The sequence below is a fragment of the Heteronotia binoei genome, chromosome 3 (genome assembly GCF_032191835.1).
Source record: "Heteronotia binoei isolate CCM8104 ecotype False Entrance Well chromosome 3, APGP_CSIRO_Hbin_v1, whole genome shotgun sequence".
Classification (NCBI taxonomy): domain Eukaryota; kingdom Metazoa; phylum Chordata; class Lepidosauria; order Squamata; family Gekkonidae; genus Heteronotia; species Heteronotia binoei.
This window is the reverse complement of record NC_083225.1, coordinates 66,632,718-66,653,502: the sequence shown is the minus strand read 5'-3', so window position 1 is coordinate 66,653,502 and position 20,785 is coordinate 66,632,718. Positions and strand designations below refer to the sequence as shown.

The 20,785-nt window shown below is 41.4% G+C and overlaps 1 protein-coding gene across 3 annotated transcripts in view; it reads right to left on the bottom strand.

Moving 5' to 3' along the window:
* Nucleotides 1–20,331, bottom strand: part of SHROOM2 (shroom family member 2) — a 173,340-nt gene extending 153,009 nt beyond the window's left edge. For all 3 annotated transcript variants that reach the window (XM_060233944.1, XM_060233945.1, XM_060233946.1), the window contains exon 1: nt 19,665–20,331. In XM_060233944.1, the coding sequence (XP_060089927.1) occupies nt 19,665–19,892 (228 nt within the window). In that variant the 5' untranslated portion in view covers nt 19,893–20,331. The remainder of the gene's footprint in view (nt 1–19,664) is intronic.
* Nucleotides 20,332–20,785: the final 454 nt, after the last annotated feature.

The following is a 20,785-nucleotide window of genomic DNA, read 5'->3' as shown; positions in this document are numbered from 1 at the left end:
GCAGGACTAAGCTTTGCAGAAGGGGAGAGAGAAAGCAAGGGAGGTCTTTTGTGGGAAGGGAGGCAGTATCTAAACTTGCCTTTGCTAAGAAGTTTTCTATCTCAAAGAATTCTATTGAGGGTAAGATAGAAAAAAGGGGGAAATACACCGATCTCCTAGGGGAAGCTGAAGGGTTATAATATTATTTTGCAAAACATGCAAGTTGGAGTCATTCAGGAAGTTGTTCTTGCAGACTGAGCAGAGCTGTGATCTAACGGATCATCTCAAGAGGTGACTTGTATTAAGGATAAAGTTTTCTTGCATTGATTATATTACTGCCTTTGGCAGTTATGTATGTCTGCATTTTTGTCCAAGTCTTCGATCTCAGTCCCATTACATTATTTTGCATCATTTTGTTTTACTTGGGAACAGTTGCTGTTAAGAATTAAATGTTATCATGTTCTGTCATCTGCTTGCTGACTGAATATTTTTATCATCTGCCTGGAATCTTAGTGGAAATGTGGACTATAAATGAAAACAACAACAACATTCCTATTAATAGTTAACAGACCCAATGAGACACTGTCAGAGTCCCTGCTTGTCTGACCTATTACCATCCAAGACTTTTTATTGCCATAAAACATTTCTAATCGTTGCATATAGAAAATATTATACAATTTCACATTTTAATAAGCAAATGTTGATTCAGGCCTTTGATGCTTCCTTCCTGCTTTCATGGCCACTACCCTAATGCACCCCCAATCCCATGGTTTCTTTTTCCTGTACATGAACATCTTTGCACATGCATGGCACAGGCTAGATCATGCCCTAAGTACTGGTTATTAGTGCATAGATGCCCTTATCACTCCTACTGATTATGCACACATTAAGTTGTTGCCATTTTCAAAAAATGTTTTATACATATAACACCATATTACTGGAAGAAAAGGTAACCTATCCTTATGGTAAAACATTTACTTGGAAGCATTTTCTCAAAACAAATAATCATAAACTTTTGTTTACCCAGCTAGCGCTGGCAGCGGAAAAAGATATAAATAAAAGTATCCTCTTTGAAGTTAAATGCGATAATTGGTTTTCCATGGTTTCTAAACTACAATTTTTTTCCAGATTTCATAAGAGGATTGATAGGATGAGCAAACCACCATATGAAAGATAAGGCAAAGCATTTGTGGTTTTACAACTCTTAAAATAATGTAAGTCTATGAGTGGGGAAATATTGCATTTCCTAGATAAAATACTTCCGTAATCCAAAGCAGAGGAACCCCCTCCAAAATAATCCTTAATCATGCCATTTCTTTCACTCCTCGTTCAGAATAGATTCCAAAAATCCAAGCAACAACATGCCAAACTGGAGCAATATGCTGATTTTGAAATGACTCATTAGATTTTGAAATGACTCATGTTTTCAAATCTAACTACTGGTAGTGACACAAGATATCCTTGCTAACAGAGCGTGTCCAACCTGTTCTCAAAGAAGATTCCATAGTCTCTTGTGTAGGTTGTTCTAGTCCTAATTAAAAACCTATTTTCTCATAAAGGTCAGTGCAGACTACAGTTAATGACTTAGGACGTAGCTCAATAAAATGCCCTTCCAGGGATCAAATTCCATTTTCTCTCATGAGGATAACTGAACAGATTTCTGACACTTATGTTGTATCTGGAACAATGTTAACAGACACTGCCAACAGACTGCTTAGGCAACTGCAGACAAGAAGCATGGGTTCCAAATTAAGCTCATAATTTGTTAACTGTAGCAAAGAGCCAATGTTACCTCTATATTTTATCTAAGATTAATAGAATTCAGGGCTGCCCATCTTAGGTAAGATTAATAGAATTCAGGGCTGCCCATCCTGGAAGAGATTGCTGTGTCAAGGACTTCTGGGAGGAAAAAAGAACTGAGGGGCAAGTGTGAGGGAGGCTAATAAAATAGTGAACGATGCAGGCAGAATGAATAGGGTCAACCTACCCTCAGTTGCCCCCTGAAGTGCACAGGTATCTGGTCTGACTCAAACAACAGGCAGTGCTACTTAACCTTAGGTAATCTTAATCTACTTAATCTTAGGTAATGCACAGGCCCCCAATATCTCTCCCATTTTTCTTTAAAGGCTGAAATTCATTGTCCAGTTACACCTGACAGTGTCCTGTTCCTTTAAGGAGATTTGGAACTGACAACACCCTGCTCTGTTTACAAATACTCAGGGCTTTTTTTGAGCAGGAACACAGTTCTGGCTGGATTGGCATCAGAGGGTGTGGTCTAATATACAAATTATACAAATTATTATCATTATTATTAGTTTATTTCTATTCCACCCCTTCCCCCTTTTGAGGGGCTCAGAGCAGAGTACAACAATTTAAATTAAGATCACAATAAAATCATAATAAAATCAACTTCAGCAATCAGTAAAGTGCAATAGATTAGTTCAGCATGATGATATGAAGTAAGATAGTATAGCACCACAATACAGTGCTGCAGCAGGCCATAAGGGTGTAGGGGGAGGCCAACCGATCTAATAGGTGGATAGATGCCCGCTGCCTCATCCAAAGACCAGGTGGAACAGCTCCGTTTTACAGGCCCTACGAAAGGCCAATAAGCCAGGTAAGGCCCGGATCTCCATAGGGAGCTGATTCCACCAGGTCGGGGCCAGGACCGAAAAAGCCCTGGCCCTGGAAGAGGCAAGTCGGGCATCTCTTGGGCCAGGAACTATCAGAAGATCTTGGGAGGCCGAACTAAGCGACCTCCGGGATGTATATGGAAGTTCCATATAAATGAGTTCCTGCTGGGCTTTTTCTACAAGAAAAGCATTGCAAATACCTATCCTGTTTTTCCTTCCATTTACCTACAAAGTATCTACCAAGTTCTGGACCTCATTTTGCCTCTCAACCTGACCCCTGTTTATCTGCATCATTCCATCATTGTTCATGACTCGGTTATTTGTTCTGCATACAGTTATGTTGCCTCAGTCCCACGAGTTTTGGTGGAGCATGCTATTTCATCTATAAACACTCATTTCCCCACCCAATACTAGGTACAATAATACATTATTCAGTAATATATTTTACGTTAATCTAAAATAGGATTCCAAGTATCTTGCAACTTGTATCATTTACTTCTTGTAGAATAAGGAAAGCAGAATTATGAAATATTACTCTATACTCTTAAAAGTAGATGTCACAACAGTATAATGTTATTGACATTTCACTGTCAGTACATTAAAACTTTTCAATCCAGTGATCATGGTTATGAAAGTGATTTCTTTAGAGATAGTATCAAGTATGTCAAATAAATATACACAATTGTAAAGCAAGTTCCAGACACAAATTCTAGCTACATCAGCATACAACCCATGTTACTGAAATCAATGGACTAGTTGAACATGCAAGGTAATTTATTAGCATTTCTACAAATATGGTAACTGTGAATTTTTCACTACATGGTACCTTTTTAAAAGCCATCATGTTAAGCAAAAATGCTGCAAGAGGAACCACTGCGTTCCACTCTCCCCTATATAAAAGTATACAGGATGAAACTCCAATGTGCCAGAAACAAATCTATTAAAGTAATTTTATTACGTTAACACAAAAATGTAAAGTTAAATTAGCAAAAAGGCACTAAAATACCATTACCTTGCAATGCCTTCTGAAATATGCAGATACTAGGAATTCACTCCCCCCCCCCCACCTCAAAAGGAGCGATCTCTGCCATCTGGAGACCAGTTAAATTTCTGAGAGATCTCTAGCCCTCACTTGGAGATTGGCAACAGGGGTTCCCAAGAGGAAATGGCTAGTTTGGGGGTAGAGTTTATGGTATTGTACCTGTTTGCACCTCCCCAACCATCTCCAGGTTCCTCCCCTTAAATCTCCAAGAATTTTCTAACCTGGAGTTGGGAACCATATCTCCTTCCCTTTATCTGTCCCTCTGACTTCAGCTTTCCATCTCCTCTCCCCTCCCTGAAGGCTCTACCTAGGAAAAGGAAAATCTTATTCCATAGTGTGGACCAAAGCAGGAAGGAAGTGACCTCAGCAGGGTACAATAACACAGAGACCACCCTGCAAAGCAGCCATTTTCTCCAGGGGAACTGATCTTTGCCATCTGGAGAGCAATTATAATTCTGAGTGATCTCCAGCCCAATGGTTCCCCAGGAGGAAGTGGCTGGTTTGGAGGGGGAGTCTATGGCACTCTATCAGTCTGAGGTCCCACACCTCCTCAAACCCCACCCTCTCAAGGCTCCACCCCTCAAATCTCCAGGAATCTGCTAACCTGGAGGTAGCAACCCTATCTCCTTCCCAGCAGCAGTAGCAAGCAGCTAGGCCTAGGGTAGCAAACCTCCAGGTGGAGCCTGAAGATCTTCTGGTATTACAGCTGAACTCCAGACAACAGATCTCTCTCCTGGAGAAAATAACTGCTCTGGAGGGTAGACTCTATGGCTCCCAAAGCCCTGGGAAAGATGATTCATTATTTCAACAAGTTAACACAAACATGTTAGCTCTGCCTTAATTTTTGTTTGCTAGTTTATTGCATTATAATTAAATTTATTTATATCCTAACTTTCTGTGATCATAGAACTAAGTGCAGTATACATAAGGTCAGCATCCAGATACTGACTGGCTTAAAGACCTGCTGAATTGCAACAGCACTTGATAATATGCCTTCAAACCATATCCCAGAATATCCCATCAACACCAATGCCAATGTTCCACATGTGCAACTCACTTTTAACCTCAGTCAGGAAGTCTCAAAATATAAACCACATAAAGCACTCTGAATCAGAGTGCGGGCATACAGCAGTCACCAGATTATACAAGGGTCATGTACAGTTAAGACTTGTGTCACTGAAAATATTCATCTATCATTAAAGATTTTAATGACATAAACCATGATTAGGTAGCCCTGAAATGAAAGAAAAAAGGGCAGCAAACAATTCAACACACATAATGTAACAAGAGGCAATGGCTAACTATTTAACCCAACAGCAGAAAGTCATGGGAAGAAGAATGTCTTAACATTACAGCACATGGTGATTATGAAGTTGTATATCAGACAGTTCAAGGACACCATTTCTTATACACTACTCTAAAAAATGAGTATTTTCTAAAAATCTTTTTGGGAACCAAGTTTTATATTTGAACTACGGATAAAAATTAATTAAGGAGCACATAAGGGACTTAGATCATTGCTGCTGTATATTCAGTTCCTAAGAGCCTCATGGCGCAGAGTGGTAAAGCTGCAGTACTGCAGTCGGAGCCCTCTGCTCACAACCTGAGTTCAATTCCAGCGGAAGCTGGTTCAGGTAGCCAGCTCGGGGTTGACTCAGCCTTCCATCCTTCCGAGGTCAGTAAAATGAGTACCCAGCTTGCTAGGGGGAAAGTATAATGACCGGGGAAGGCAATGGCAAACCACCCTGTAAAAAGGTCTGCTGTGAAAACGTTGTGAAAGCAGCATCACCCCAAAGTCGAAAATGACTGGTGATTGCACAGGGGACCTTTCCTTTTTTCCATATTCAGTTCCTAGATTTTTCTAAGAGGCAGATTATTATACTAGCATAATATCCAATGGTGTATGTACCCTCACATTATATTTCCTAAATACTAAAAGTACGTCTTCCTTAGACTAATGCCATTAAACTGCAAAAGACTGATATAGATAGGGTTCCTAGCCTACTAGGGTTGCTAGCCTACCCAGACAACGTTCATACACTTTTAAGTTTCACAGCACAACAAGGAAGACAGCAAAAGATCCCATACTCTCTCTCCCCTGGACTACACCAGTTCTTGTACAGATAAAAATAGATAAAATCAGGTATGCAAATAAAAAGAAAATATCCACTTGCTACTGAAAAAGCTTTAGCTTCCTATGAAGAATCTTACAGAAGTATTGCTGGTTTTGTGGAAATGTTTGAACTTTGAGAACAAGGGGGCTCTAGAGTACTGCTGAATATCCCTAGAGTCAAAAGGAGTCCAACTGCAATCAGATATTTTAAAATATATGCAAGTAAAAGTACTTTTGAATATCTTATTTAGTATCATCATTGCACTGGACACTGTAAAAAACACAAGAGAACATGCTCACTCCTGGAGCTTACAATTTATGCACACTGCTAAGGGTTCTAGGCTGGCTCTACAGAGTGAAGTTAACAGTAGCAAAGCATTGTCAAGCAAAGACATCTTTATCCAGTTTATTTATTTAGAATAAATGAATACATGCACATTCAGTGGCAGTTCAAGCTTGAGGTCAGAAAGTTCCACTGAGCCTGCAAGACTGAGCTCTTTTATCAAGCCTATAATTGCTGAAATCGAAGATGGCTCCACAGTTGTTTTGGAGCTGACCACCTGAAGCATGCACCTGCACTCTGACCTGAAGCATGCACCTGCACTCTGACCTGAAGCATACACCTGCACTTTAATACCATCTGGACCACCTGAATGTAGTTTGCGATGGCAAAGAAGATTAAGAAACTTGCTTAGTACTCTGATCCATTGTAGTGATATAGCACCTGTTATGCTTTAATGTTTTCGTGTTTTTATAATGGTTTATGTTTTAAATTGCTGTTGAGCCTGTGAGCTGCCCTGAGTCCACTTCGGCAGGGAGGGTGGGATATAAATCGAATAAAATAAATTTTTTAAAAATTCTGCCTTTCACCAAAAAAGGGGGGGGGGGAGTTGCAAAGTTGCTTACAAAAATTAGCAGACATAAAAACGCAACATTTATGAACTGGCTGCACAAAAAAAATATTAAAGTTAAATCAGCAAAAGGTACTAAAATACCATCATCTTCCAATGTCTTCTGAAATTTGACAGGCTAGGTACTAATCACAATGTTCTTTCCTTGCTACACCAAAGAAGAAGAGATTGGATTTATACCCCACCTTTCACTATCCAAAGGAGTCTCAGAGCGGCTTACACTCTCCTTTCCCTTCCCCTCGCCACAACAGATACCCTGTGAGGTAGCTGTGGCTGAAAGAGCTCTCCCAGAACTGCTCTTGAGCAGAACCGCTGAATGTGTTAGCAGAACTGAAATGATGATGAAGTCCTCGGTTGTGCAGATTGAAGATATAAATGACAGTGAGTTGGTACAACATGCAAAGTTCAGGGAGAAACAAAGAAGGCTTATGCCTCACTAAATCTGTTTAAAATAAAATCACACATGCATTTTAAACTGTGGGAATGTTGGAATGCCAGATCAACAAGAATAGATTCAGAAAAACCAGCAAATGTGTATTTTAAACAGCCTTCTGCCTTTCATACATCAGAAATCCAATGCATGTACATTTAGAACTGTGTTTTTATTAATACATAGAGCACAGCAACAGAAAAATGATAGAAAAGTGAATGCTTTCTGTAAATGTGGCCTTTGCTTTTGGCAGATTTTTAAAATCACAATTTAAAAACTGGTCTGAAAAAGTTATGCAGGATAGTCCACAGTGAGGAACAAAACTGGGGAGAACTGTCCTTCCTTCACAACACTAGTGAAATAACTGGCAGAATCCAACCAAACATTGAGCCGAAGTATGTTTCATGCATGTTATTAATGTTTATAGCTGACAATACAGAAGACAGGAGCAGTTGTTGAGATGTATGTATTTAATGGACTCAGTGAACACAGAGGAAATACTATACAGTGATAGTATTCCTGGAACATGATCTCCCTGGAGTTGGCATTATGCCTTCCTTTTCTTAAAACATGCATTTGTACAAAAGATATGCCATTTTGAAAAGCCCCTACAGAAGCGTAATTTCGCATATTGCAAATATGAGCATCTGCCTCCTTTGCGCTAGTTATACCTGAGCACATTTTTGTTACTCAGCTGATATGCACCATAGATCTGTTCTGCTTTCTACAGTTACAATATTGCTTTAAAACTGAGGCAAGTGTTTTTACTATCACCATAGTAACACTTGACTTGGTTATTCGCCACCTGCAGTTGCTCCAGGTGCACTGCCCACAATTGTTCACCTAGACATACCAACTCCACCTAAACATGACAAACTACTGGTTTCTCATGGCAGAAAGGATAAAAGGCTAGAAACTGACTCTGCAACTCTGGCAAGTAGGCCCTTATTAAATGTTTATAAATTTCTATAACCAAAAGGTATAACAGAATACACATTTGCCTTGCTTAAACTTACAGCCCCTGAGGAAAGCATACATATCACCCAAAAGCCAGCTATTAAAACAGAGATCAAAAGCCACCAATGGCTGTAACTTTTGCATGAGAGTCAGACAGCCACCTACTAAACAAAAGGAAGTATTAGCCTTTTTGCCCAAAAGTCGACAATAATTTGTGTTGGTTTAAGAGCCTAAGGTCCTATGTTTTACATTCCAGTTCCAGCATGCCACATTTTGGAAGCCTGCAATAGACAGTATGCTAAAATGCGTAATTCTTCCAAATAGTGAACTTTATGATCCAATGTCCACCAGTGGGAGAACCAACAGGTTATCCACACTCCAGAGCTGCGGTCACACACACACTAAATAATGCACTTTCAACCACTTTCTAACTAGATTTTGCCAGTTCACAAAGTAGAATCCACTTGAAAAGTGCACTGAAATTGGATTGAAAGTGCATTATTTAAGCTGTATAAACGCAGCCCAAGTAACAGTTTTTGCAAACTCCGACGACTTCGCAAGTATGACGAAAATACCACATTCAAGCTTTTGAAAAAAAGGAGATACACACAAAAGAGGGAGGACACTACAGGGATAAAGCTGTCACTATTTCACCACGCATAGTTCTTTCAACAGTGTTAACTCTGGCAGTAGACCTGTCAAAAATGGCCTAAGAACAGACCTTTAACACAGCACAACTACTTATCTGGATACTCAGACCAAATTCACATATACAAAGTGATTTTCAGTCCCTCTCTGCTGTAGGGTTCCCAAATCCCCCGCTAGGCCTGGAGACCCCCGATTTGGAGCCTCCTCCCCCCCACTGGCCATAAAAGGGAAAGCGGGGGGAGGGGAGGGGGAGAACGGCAGCCCTTCCCACCCAGCCCCGATCGCAGCAGCCGGAGCTCTTCCGTTTTCTCAGGCTGCTTCCCGCCCCCAGTCAGTGGCCGGTGAAGGGAGGGGAGCCCAGCCACGCCCCCAAAGGACCATGTGCCTTTGCACCTCCGGAGGTGAGTGAGTTCTGCCGGCTTCCTATTCCATGCCATAAAGTGCCCAGCTGATGTGCCTGTGTTGCTGTAAGAAGCTGGCAGCAACTCGTGAGTACAGAGTCCCCTGCATCAGATTTGCCAGAAACGGGGGGGGGAGGGGGAGGGGGGGGGAGAGGGAAACGTCTTCATAGGGTATAATGGGGAATTGATCTGGAGGTTTCGGGGGCTCTGGGAGAGCTGTTTTTTGAGGTAGAGACACCAAATTTTCAATATAGTATCTAGAGCCTCTCCCCAAAGTATCCCCCAAATTTCAAAACGATTGGACCAGGGGGTCCAATTCTATGAGCCCCAAAAGAAGGTGCCCTTATCCTTCATTATTTCCTATGGAAGGAAGACATTTAAAAAGGTGTGCTGTCCCTTTAAATGTGATGGCCAGAACTCTCTTGGAGTTCAATTATGCTTGTCACACTCTTGTTCCTGGCTCCGCCCCAATGTCTCCTGGCTCCACCCCCAAAGTCCCCAGATATTTCTTGAATTGGACTTGGCAACCCTACTCTGCTGTCATTACATACATGTGAAAAACCAGAAAAGTGGCTTTAAGTGTACTTTTATCAGGTTTCTGATGGCCATGCAGGAAGGCTGATTTGTATTAAAATGTGTAATATATGTGTTTTCAGTCCTAGAAATCCAATACCAATGGCTATGGATTTTAGAGGGTTTCTTTTTTCAAGAAGTTAAAGATGGACAAGACAGTATCAAGGTTACTGAAATTTAGTTTCACTATCACACCAAACATCTCATTTATCTGCTGAAACTATTTATGCTCTGCCTTTCTTATTTAGACCATGGGGGCTGGGAGCATCACATAAGCACTGATTCACAGGGGCTCGCCAGATGAGTCAGCCAATCCACTTCCTCTAACAAATCAAGTTTCACCTGGAAGCTTCTCACACCAAGTACTGCACCAGACCCAGCTTGACTCATTTGCACAGTTTATTGCTGTAGGCAGTTTCACTATAGGGTTCCAGTGAAAGGAATCTATTTAACAATGCACCAAACTCTCTAAATATGTGCTGTAAATGTTTTACATTGTGTTACCAGGCCAAGTTATCCATTCAATCTTGCCTGCAGTTTTAAGGTATTTCCAAGCCAGCTTGTCTGCTGATGCAAACTCTACTTATATAGTCTCCTATCAGCCTCAGTGAATTATCTTAATAGAATTTAGTGTCATTTTAATGAAAAAGAACTGAATGACTTCTGAAAAAGGTCAAAGTGAACTTTAAAGAATTGGATTTGTAAAATCTGTTTTGTTTTTGTTACCTCAGGAAGGGACCAAAATCAAAGTTACCAAACTAAACAAAATTTCGAGCCATTTTTTTAAAGCAACATGCTCCTCTTTATACAAAGACATTCTAATAATAAATCATAACTATTTTTGTTATAATACATGGAAAGGAGCCAATCAGAATTTGTCAACAGAATAACCGCATCCAAAAAGAACAAGTCACAAAACAAGAAGCACACATTTTTATATCATTAGTCACCAATGCTCACTGTGTAGGCACAGCACATGTCAGAAAAGCAACAAAGATTTTAAAAGTTCATGTCCTGCCTTACCTCCTTAAAATCCAGGTGGCTAATAGAGCAACAATACTTTGAAAATAATTTGTTAGAAGTCCATCAGGGAGATAAAAAAGAGAAGATCCTCTGAAATAAGACTGTTTTACATGCCTTATTGAATGAATAAAATGGCCTCAGCCCTGCTCTGCTAAGCTTCTCCAAAGAGCTGTCACCAGACATATAGTCTTAAGGGAGAACACTACAAGGAGAAGGCTGCCTGAAGAATGCAGCTGGCATGCGGGAGTCTACCAGACATTAAAATGTCTCACAGAACTGACATGGCATATACTCCAACATGCAAATAAATTGTTTACTTATGTTTCTTAAGGGAGGCTTTGTTGCAGGATAAAAAGAATGACCAATCATAAGCCATTTGATTCTTTCTATTCTCCAGTAATAGAACGAAGTTAGAGCCCAGAGGCACCTTTAAGACCAACATTTTATTCAAGGTATGAGCTTTCGTGTGCACACACACTATCTCAGATACATAGAAATGGAACATAACTGTCCAGAATTAAAGACAGAGCTGAACAGCAAATTAGCATGCAACATGATTACGATATGTTAAGATATGTGGAGACAAAACAGGAATAACAAGTATACAGGATCAACAGTTGTTTAGATTTGATTAAGGGGAAATAGTGAAACAATAAATAATTCAAAATGTGGAAAATAATTCCTTCTAATTGTGGGAAGTTAACAGAGACACTCTGTTCATCTCCTCCAAGCATGAAGGCAACAAATGGCATTTTCTTTTGTTGGAGTGGGGTGCAGTATTATGTGGAGAAATATATATAAATTTTCAATGCCTTATATTACCATCACAATATATTGTTCTAAATAGTGTACCAATATATTTTTTAGAACTGTTGTGTCAGAAAAAACTGTTCCTATATATTGCATTGCATTACAAATGCTATTCCAATATAGTAGTCCAAAAAAGAAATGCATTAAAATACAGATGATGTATAGCCCTTCTTGGTGAGAATAAATCTAGCATATTTAATGAGAGTTTAAAAAAAACCAGTATTCTGGGGGACATTTGTTCCAAGTGTTGTAATAACTTCTAATTCAGCAATTTCCCTTTCCATTCTGTTCCTGAAGTTCCTTTGCAATAAAACAGCTTCTCTGAGGTCACTCATTGAATATTCTGGAAGGTTGAAGTGTTCTCCTACAGGTTTCTCAGACTTGTGATTCCTAATGTCAGATTTGCATCCATTTTTCCTTTGCATAGGGTTTCATCTGTTTGCCCTATGTAGAAAACCAAAGGGCATTGTTGGCTTTTACCATCATGTTAGAAGATGAGGAAGTAAATGAGCCTGAGATGATGTAGCTGATATTGTTAGGTTCAGTGATTATGTTATCTGGTCGTATGTGCCATCAGCAAATTTGGCACTTGCGTTTATTGCAAGCTCTGGTACCAATGTCCATGTTCAAATTAGATGTTGCATTATTGTGGGTGAGGAGTTGTTTGAGATTTGAGGGGCTGGTTGTGTGCAAGAAAAGGTTTGCCCCCCAGTACTTGTGAAAGAGAGCTGCTGCTGTCGTGTAAAGGTTGACTTGTAACTCATTGATGTGTTCAGCTCTTTTGAGTTGAGAGTTATATGTGACCACTAGCAGTGTTCTACCCACCTGGATCTATTCCCCCGTAAAATACTAACAGGCTCAACAACAGAAACTAGTGGAAACCAGAGAAAGGAGATACTGGGTGTTCTCCCAAAATCATTCTTCTCTTGCCCTCACATTCTACACTTCAAGGTACTGCAGTCGAACACCAAACAGATTTGTCATCTTTCTTTACTAGCAAAACCTTCCCCAACCCTTCAGCACTTCCAGGGTAGAAGAAGGGGATCTAAAGATAGGAATGTCAAGACATTGCATCAGTACACTTTGTTAGTGATCTTCTGCAACAACCAAGGAACCAAAGACTACTGAGTAGGCCATTTTCCTTAAAATACTCCCTCTACAATATAGATACTTGCAGTACAAAGCTAGTTGGACTTTTCAGGATTAAACTGTATAATAGAATTTTTTTTGTTCAATTTAATTTGTACTTGTCATTTAGTACTTTGTTAAAATAAATCAGGTTAAGACTGACACAGCATCTGATTTGTGTATTTGCTGGAAGAAGATCCCTTTAAGTCACTAAGCATATTTAGAAGTATTAAAACAGTTTTTCAAAATTCTATATACATTCTAAATCTTAAGGTTGCATATAAAAACATATTTTAACATAGGTGGTATTTTCCTGCTGTATCATATAAGAAAGTTTTATTAAACTGCACACATCCTATAGGCTTCAAAGTACAAATTTTTTCAAGTAACTTCATTATTCTACAGCGTAAAACTAGTAACTGCAATGATTAATAGGGGAAACCTCTATGTTGTCTATTATGTTCTCTGAAGCAGAGTAGTTTCATTTTTCTAATGTTTTCTAAAATTGTGTGCATGCGCAACTCAGTTTGGGGTGCATAAACTACCTCACAGTTCTATTGCTCCAGAAAACAATTGGGTAATCTGCATTCAGTCTAAGTGTAAAGTAAATAAATGATTTTTTTTTTTCATTCACAAATCTTTAACATTTATGTTATGGGGGGAGTTTTTCTGTTCAAATCTATCTTTTCTGCTGTTTGTATGTACTTACACTGGCTAGAAAGATTCTAAACTGAATGTTTAAATTCCCAAATCTCAATTTATCTATACAATCTATGAATCTCTAGTCCTGTGAGATTATAAGGATAGTAGTGCAAATTTCCGCACTATTGGAAGGAGGGAATTAGATAAAACAGAGAATGTGGATTTTTTGCACTTATAAAAAGATTGCTTGGAAAAGCTGTCAGTGATGTCAGTGTCCGCATTCATAACAGAAATAGCCCAGCTTAGTCATTCAGTTATGTGTCACACTCAGTCCTCCCTCTAAGCTGAGTTAGTGTGAGCTAGCTCACAAATTTTTAGCCTCTGGCTCACACATTGTTGTCTTAGCTCATGAAAAATGGCCACAGTAATCTATATAGTAGCTCACAACTTTACTGCCAGTAGCTCATGCAGTAGAATTTTTTTTCACAAGATTCCACAGCCTAGAGAGAGTATTAGTCATACTGCTCCATTATTACTGGGGTTTAAGAGAGCGGATCTGTGCAACCAATACTCCAGTGCCAAAACATGTGCTTCCCAACTCTTTTCCTAATTCTGAATTTCTTCTAGATCAGAGGTTCCCAAACCCCAGGTCCCAGACCGGGACCGGTCTGCAGCCTGTAAGCAGTCGGGCTCCCACTCCCTGCCCTCACTGCTGCTCCCCCCTGCCCTTAGGGGCAGCGCTGCCACTCAGTCACTCCTGCCCCCCCCCCGCACAACAAGCCTCAGCTTGCCACCACCGCCAGGGCCTGTCCCCTCCCTTCCTTTCCCCAGTGCCTGAGCCATGCTCCACCCCCCCTCCACCACCCACATGATCAAAGGAAGCTGGAAGGCCCTACCCACTTCAACAGGGACCGACCTGATTCGACATTCTCGAAAGAGCAGGATGGAGGAGGAGGAGTTTCGCCCCCTCTCCCTTCCGGAAGGGGAGGGGGAGCATGCTAAAATCAGCCCGGTCCTGCCGAAGTGGCCCTAGCCTCCTTGTGGCTTCCCTCTCATCAGGCACGGCTTGGGGGGGAGAGGCTGGCTTTGAGGCTCGGCTCTACCCTCTGCAGCAGCGGTGCCCTTTTGGGATGGGGTTGGTTCCTGCTGCTGCTGGCCTGCCCAGGTGCTGAGTGAACTCAGTGCCACTTTCCTCTCTGATCAGGTGATCTACCCGGGGGGGGGGGGTTGCCTTCACACAGCCCAGAGTGGAGCCCTTCCAAACATTGAAATTGACCTGGGGTGGGGAAGAAAGGAAGGAAGAGGTGGGGCAAGCTACGCAGGACACTGTGGGTTTCCTCCCAAATATGGGAGTTTCCTCCCCCTCCTCCTCCCTCCCTTCCCCACCCCAGGTCAATTTCAATGTCTGGAAGGGTGCCGAAAATAACCCTATTTGCTTAATTCCCCCCCCCCCCGTCTTTCTGTCAGGCAGTCTTTTCCCATCTTCCTTCTTTCTCTCTCTCTCTGTCAGGCAGTCTTTTCCTGTCTTCCTTCCTTCCATCTCTCTCTCTCTTTCTCCCTCCGTCAGACAGTCTTTTCCCCCTCTTCCTTCCTTTCTTCTCTCTCTTTCTTTCTTTCTCTCTCTTTCTTTCTCTCTCCTTCTCTCTCTGTCAGACAGTCCTTCCCCCTCTTCCTTCCTTCCCTCTCTTTCTCTCTCTCTCCGTCAGGAAGTCTTTTCCAGTCTTCCTTCCTTCTTTCTCTTTCTTTCTTTCTTTCTTTCTTTCTTTCTTTCTTTCTTTCTTTCTTTCTTTCTTTCTTTCTTTCTTTCTTTCTTTCTCTGTCAGGCAGTCTTTTCCTGTCTTCCTTCCATCCTTCCTTCTCTCTCTCTCTTTCTCCCTCCATCAGACAGTCTTTTCCCCCTCTTCCTTCCTTCCTTTCTTCTCTCTCTTTCTTTCTCTCTTTCTTTCTCTCTCCCTCTCTCTCTGTCAGACAGTCCTTCCCCCTCTTCCTTCCTTCCCTCTCTTTCTCTCTCTCTCCATCAGGAAGTCTTTTCCAGTCTTCCTTCCTTCCTTCTTTCTTTCTCTCTCTGTCAGGCAGTCTTTTCCTCTGTCTTCCTTCCTTCTCTCTTTCTCTCTCTGTCAGGCAGTCTTTTCCCTGTCTTCCTTCCTTCCTTCCTTCCTTCCTTCCTTCCTTCCTTCCTTCCTTCCTTCCTTTCTTCTCTCTCTCTCTCTCTCTGTGTGTCAGGTAGACTTTTCCCTGTCTTCCTTCCTTCCTTCCTTCCTTCCTTCCTTCCTTCCTTCCTTCCTTCCTTCCTTCCTTCCTTCCTTCTCTCTTTCTCTGTGAGGCAGTTTTTTCCCCATCTTTCTTCCTTCCTTCCTTCCTTCCTTCCTTCCTTCCTTCCTTCCTTCCTTCCTTCTCTCTCTCTGTCAGGCAGTCTTTCCCTGTCTTCCTTCCTTTTCTCTCTCTCTCTCTCCCTCCCTCTCTCTGTCATTCTTTCCCCCCCATCTTCTTCCCCTGTGACCCTTGTGTTTTTTCTTGATTTTTATTTTTAAAATTGCATTGCAAAATCCCCTTATTCTCCTACCTTTCCTAAGCAAAATATTGCAAGAGTTTTAAGCATGTTTGTACATCATTTCTTGTCTCCTGGCTCCACCCCCAAATTTTAGTGGGCCACGAAGGAGAAGTGTCAAAATAACCAGGCCACCGGGGGGGGGGGAGTTTGGGAAAGCCTGTTCTAGACTAACACTATTCTCTTTCACCAGAGTGGAAGCAAAACTCAAAAAACAAAACAAAACTGACTTGCACTTCACAGTATTAAATATTCAACACAATGAAACCATTTTTCCCATATCTTCTTTTAAAAGGCAATGTTAGGTGTTACCTTCTATAAAGAATAATGGATTATCCTTTCAATTAACAACAGGTACAATACTTCTTATGCCACTATTAGGAGAAACAAAAGAATACAAAAAGCCCGTACAAGATACAAAATTCTTCTCACATAACACCATTCTGCCCACAGGTTTCAGAGACTGGAGGACATTTGAAGTATGTGGTGCATGAGGCACTGGTCATAAATGAAAGCAGATCACAAGCTTTGCCTGTACATACCTGTCCATTTCTATCTGCTTTCACCATTGATCCAAATCTTGATCACTCAAATGTTAGGAAGACCATTGCTGTAGTCAAAGGGTAGCTGAACCAAGATCACCTTTAAAATACACATAACATTACTCGAAATGGAGAAGGGTTCTTTAAAGAACTGTATGGCTGCCTTCAACACAAACGTGCGCACACACCATGCTATGCCCATATTTAGGCAGAATTGTACAAATGGAACTAAACGGATCTAAAGTGTTCTGTGATTTATATTAAATACGCAATAATAACAGAAGAAAATTTGCACAATGTGCAAACAGCGGCATTTAATAAAATCTAAACATCTGTAAACACATAACAGTAAATACATGTCTAATCATATCTACCAGAGTCTTTTTAGTCCCTCAAGCGGTATATATTTGGCCGCTTTCCACAGCAGCTTCCTTTAAAGAAGAAAGTAAAATACAGATGTATTGTTCATTACTGACACTTTGAATAGCAAAATCTCTACTGACTGAAAAAGTCAGCCTTTGAACTTCCCTTTCTGATGTCATATACTTAATACAATATAGGAATCTGGCACAAAATTTCCTATCTATTTCAACTTTCCCCCCCAAAACCAGAGTGAACACAAGGACCTTACAAAGTGGCATATTACCAACTAAGTGCAATTGGTGATCCCATCCTGATAAATGATTTACAAGGCCAACATTTTGAACAAGCAGAAGCCCGCAGTCTGGCCCTGTCCTTGCCCACTGCACATTCATCTCAACATGGGCACAGCTTCTATGTATGATATAAATCTGATAAATATGTATAATATGTAAAATAATAAATCTGATAAATATATAGTTTGTACACATATACTCCAGTTCAGACCACAGGGGCACATGGAAGTAACACACGTAGGTGCAGGGAAGCCATGTGCTCAGTTGCATATGGGGCCAGCATATCTGGGCCCTGCTTTTCTTCTACATGCTCCGGCCCTTGCACACATACATCATATATACCAGCCACTTATACAGCTAATCAGGAATCCTAGAATTCGAAAATTCTTGACCAAATGAAAGATGTGACAGTTTTTAAACATACTGTGGTAAACTGCGTGTATGTCATTTGTTATCTGTTCTCAGGAAGAGAAAGTTTCTTACCAGACACTGAGGCAAGCAGGTAGGTGGATTAAATGTTGTGTTAAAGTAGTCTCTAGACCGTGTTGCTTCATACACTACCTTATGTTGTAAGTAACTGTGTAAGGCCAAGTTAGGCCTGAGATGGTAGACATGTGCCTGTGCTGTTCCACAGTGAGGGTGAAGGGGTCAAACTACTGACTTTTCCTCTCTACCAAATTACATGTAGAAAACTGGTTCTAGCCTAGCCTTCTCTCTGACACACCAGTTTGCCATATGAAAGAATAATTGGTTGATTGACTGATTGATTGATTTATGAAAGATTCATTTATTTATTTATATTTGTATCCTGTCCTCCCTGCAAACAGGCTCAGGGCAACTGAGATGTTTTTGTATACAGGACTTATTTGGTCATGTGAGTGTGACCCACATCTGCCGTGTGGGATTACCAGTTTATTATCACAGCAATAATTAGGCCTAAGTGTCCATTTGGTTTGCACAGAAAACTGTCTTCTATTAACCACTAAGTTCTCTTCCTTCTCAAAAAGGAGTACAACCAATTCTCATTTTTAAAGGAAAGAAACTATGTAAAGTAATGTTTTCAGCCAACAAAACAAAGCTGAGTGTAGCCTTTATGGTACAGGTCATGTGGCTGGGTTCACTGAAAAAATGGTAAGTGGATAAAAAACAGGAACATTCCAGTTAACAGTGAAGCAAACATGATAAAGTGCATATACGGTATTTGTTGGGGCACTTGAGAGGCAAGAAGAAGAGAGAAATAATTCTCCTTGGAAACTCTCACATTTCCCTATATTGCAGGTCAGTGTAGCCCACTAGCACAATACACCAAGTGACATAACCACATGTGCAGTCCAACCTATCCATTTCACCTCAGAAGGATGACTCACTACATTCAATGGGCCTTACTTCTAGGTAAGCTTGCATAATTACTGCCATAGCTTTAGAACAGAGGGAGAAAAACTGACTCCAACAAAACACAGCTATCTAATTCAGTATTCATTAAACAACAATGAAATTAACACCACAAAGAATCAACAGAGGGTATTTCAAAGCTCATCTTTCCCCAGCTTCACTTTCCCAATTAGGCTACAACAACTTAGAAAGTCAGGAACTTATCTTGAAATGTTCAGTTTTAGATGAAATGCTGATAATTCATCAATGAAGTCTGTCTAGCAGGTGCAAAACAAAGACAGAAGACAAGTGACCCTGAAGAGAGAGACTGTTCTGTGGGGAGAGAGGAGGCAGAAGACAGTACTGTTCCCACAAGAAACAGCTGGCTATTTTTAATGGACTGCTATTGTGTGACAATTCAGGAAATCCAAACAGGCAAATTAAGATCCCATACCATGGATCTATTTTCTTGGACACATTTGGATTGCTATTTCATCCTCAATAAGTGAATAAAAGGTAGACTTTGCCTCAATATGTATACTATCCATTCCAATTTGGCCACTGAAAGTACAAAATATGTGATTACAGATAGATTAACCAGGAAAGTCACTGCAGATTAACAGGTGTGTTTTTGTGTACACAATCTCTTTGCTCCATGACTAGAAGTTATCTTAAAATCAATGGGACGTATTCCAAGTATGCGCTGGACTTGGGAGTATAAAACTAGAAACGTTACCAGATATAAATAATAATTGTCAACTATTTCCTTGTTCTCAGTAAGCTCATCTATAACATACAGTTAGAGTAATTAAACCACCGTACTACTTTTCTTTTTTTATTTACACTCTTTGTTTACAATCCCCTCCCCAACATGAAGGCTCCGATGGAGCATTTCCTTAAGAATAATACTGGAAGGTCTGTCAGCAATTCTCATACCTAGCCTTACAGACAACACTCCTATTTAACTGGTCATAGTTAAAAAGAAGTTCTCTATTAGCATGAAATTCAGAAGTGCTAGTCGATCCAAGTCACAACTACAAAATGTTCCCATAAAACCTATCCGCACGTTCGGGAAACTGTTTGAGCAGTATCAGACTCTGAAACCCATGGTGGCATCGCGGTATTTATTCACCAGTCTGATCCTACAAACAAAAGAAGCAGAGAATCATTCACCCGTCAGCACACAGCGCACCAACTCCTGCCCTTATATACACACGAACAAATACACGCATATCCATAGGGCACGACATATCTTACCTTCGTGATGATGAGCGGCTCCCCGTGTTCTCTTCCTCCTTTTAGTGTAAATCCCCATGGAGCTCCGCCAGTGAGTTGTACTTCCACCAGTTTGTACAGATCAACTCCTCTCTGGTCCATCACCAACAGCTGGTGGTGGGTTTGTCCCTGGTCCAGAAATACGGGATTCAGCCTCGGATCTTTGTCCGGAAATCTTTCCTGGCCGCTTCGAAACTCCACATTCTCCATGACGGTTTTCAAGTGTCCCCAAGCTTCTTCCTAGTTCGATCCAGCGTGCTGCTGACCTAGGAACCACATACCTAACAACAGTTCCCAGCCTGCTCCCATACGGGGAGGGAGATGGAGAAGAGGAGGAGGGGGTTGCAACCCCCGAACGGACCCTGACTCCTCCTCCCGATCCCGTTTTGTTCTTTCAGATGGCAGCCAAAAAAATCCGAGCAGGAAAAAAAGGCAAGCCCTTTAAACAACTGCCCGACAGAAGTAGGAGCAAGTCAAACGTAGGGAATACATTTGCGCTTTACGCGTTTGTGCATAGATTCGAAGCATATGCTGCGAGCTAAAGGTACTTGGTTTTACCCCTGAGGAAGGAGGAAATGCTAGCCCCCACAGGGGAGGAACTAGAGTCACTAGAAGGTTTGCAACTTTCCCAGAAGGTGATCCGAGTTTCGTTCCGGAGATGTGGGCGGGGGAAACAGCCGGAGGGGCTGGGTCGAAAGCGACGTGTGGGTGAATGGAAATGACACTCCAAACAAAGGGAGGCGAGGGAAGAAGCTCCCGGCGCTGCCCTTTCTTCCCAAGACGAGAAGAGTGTCATGGGGTAGATGCTTTCCTCGCCCCCACCAAATAGGCAAATATCGGCCTCTGGGGCGCTTTTCCACGTGGACGGAGTGCATTGCCTAGTTTGAGCGCAGGGCGTGGGGAAAGCAGCACGTCGCAGCCCAGTCCCAGGCAGATTTTCTCGGAAGCAGGCGGCTGCGACTTGACGGCACTTTACCCACGCCCAAGTCTGAGCGCGGTCAACGGGAGGGTGTCCCATGCGAAAGCGCACAGAATCACCATCTTCAGTGGGTCGGGGAAAGGGGATCGTGAGGCCAAGGAGCGTTCTTGGAAAGCAAAGCACC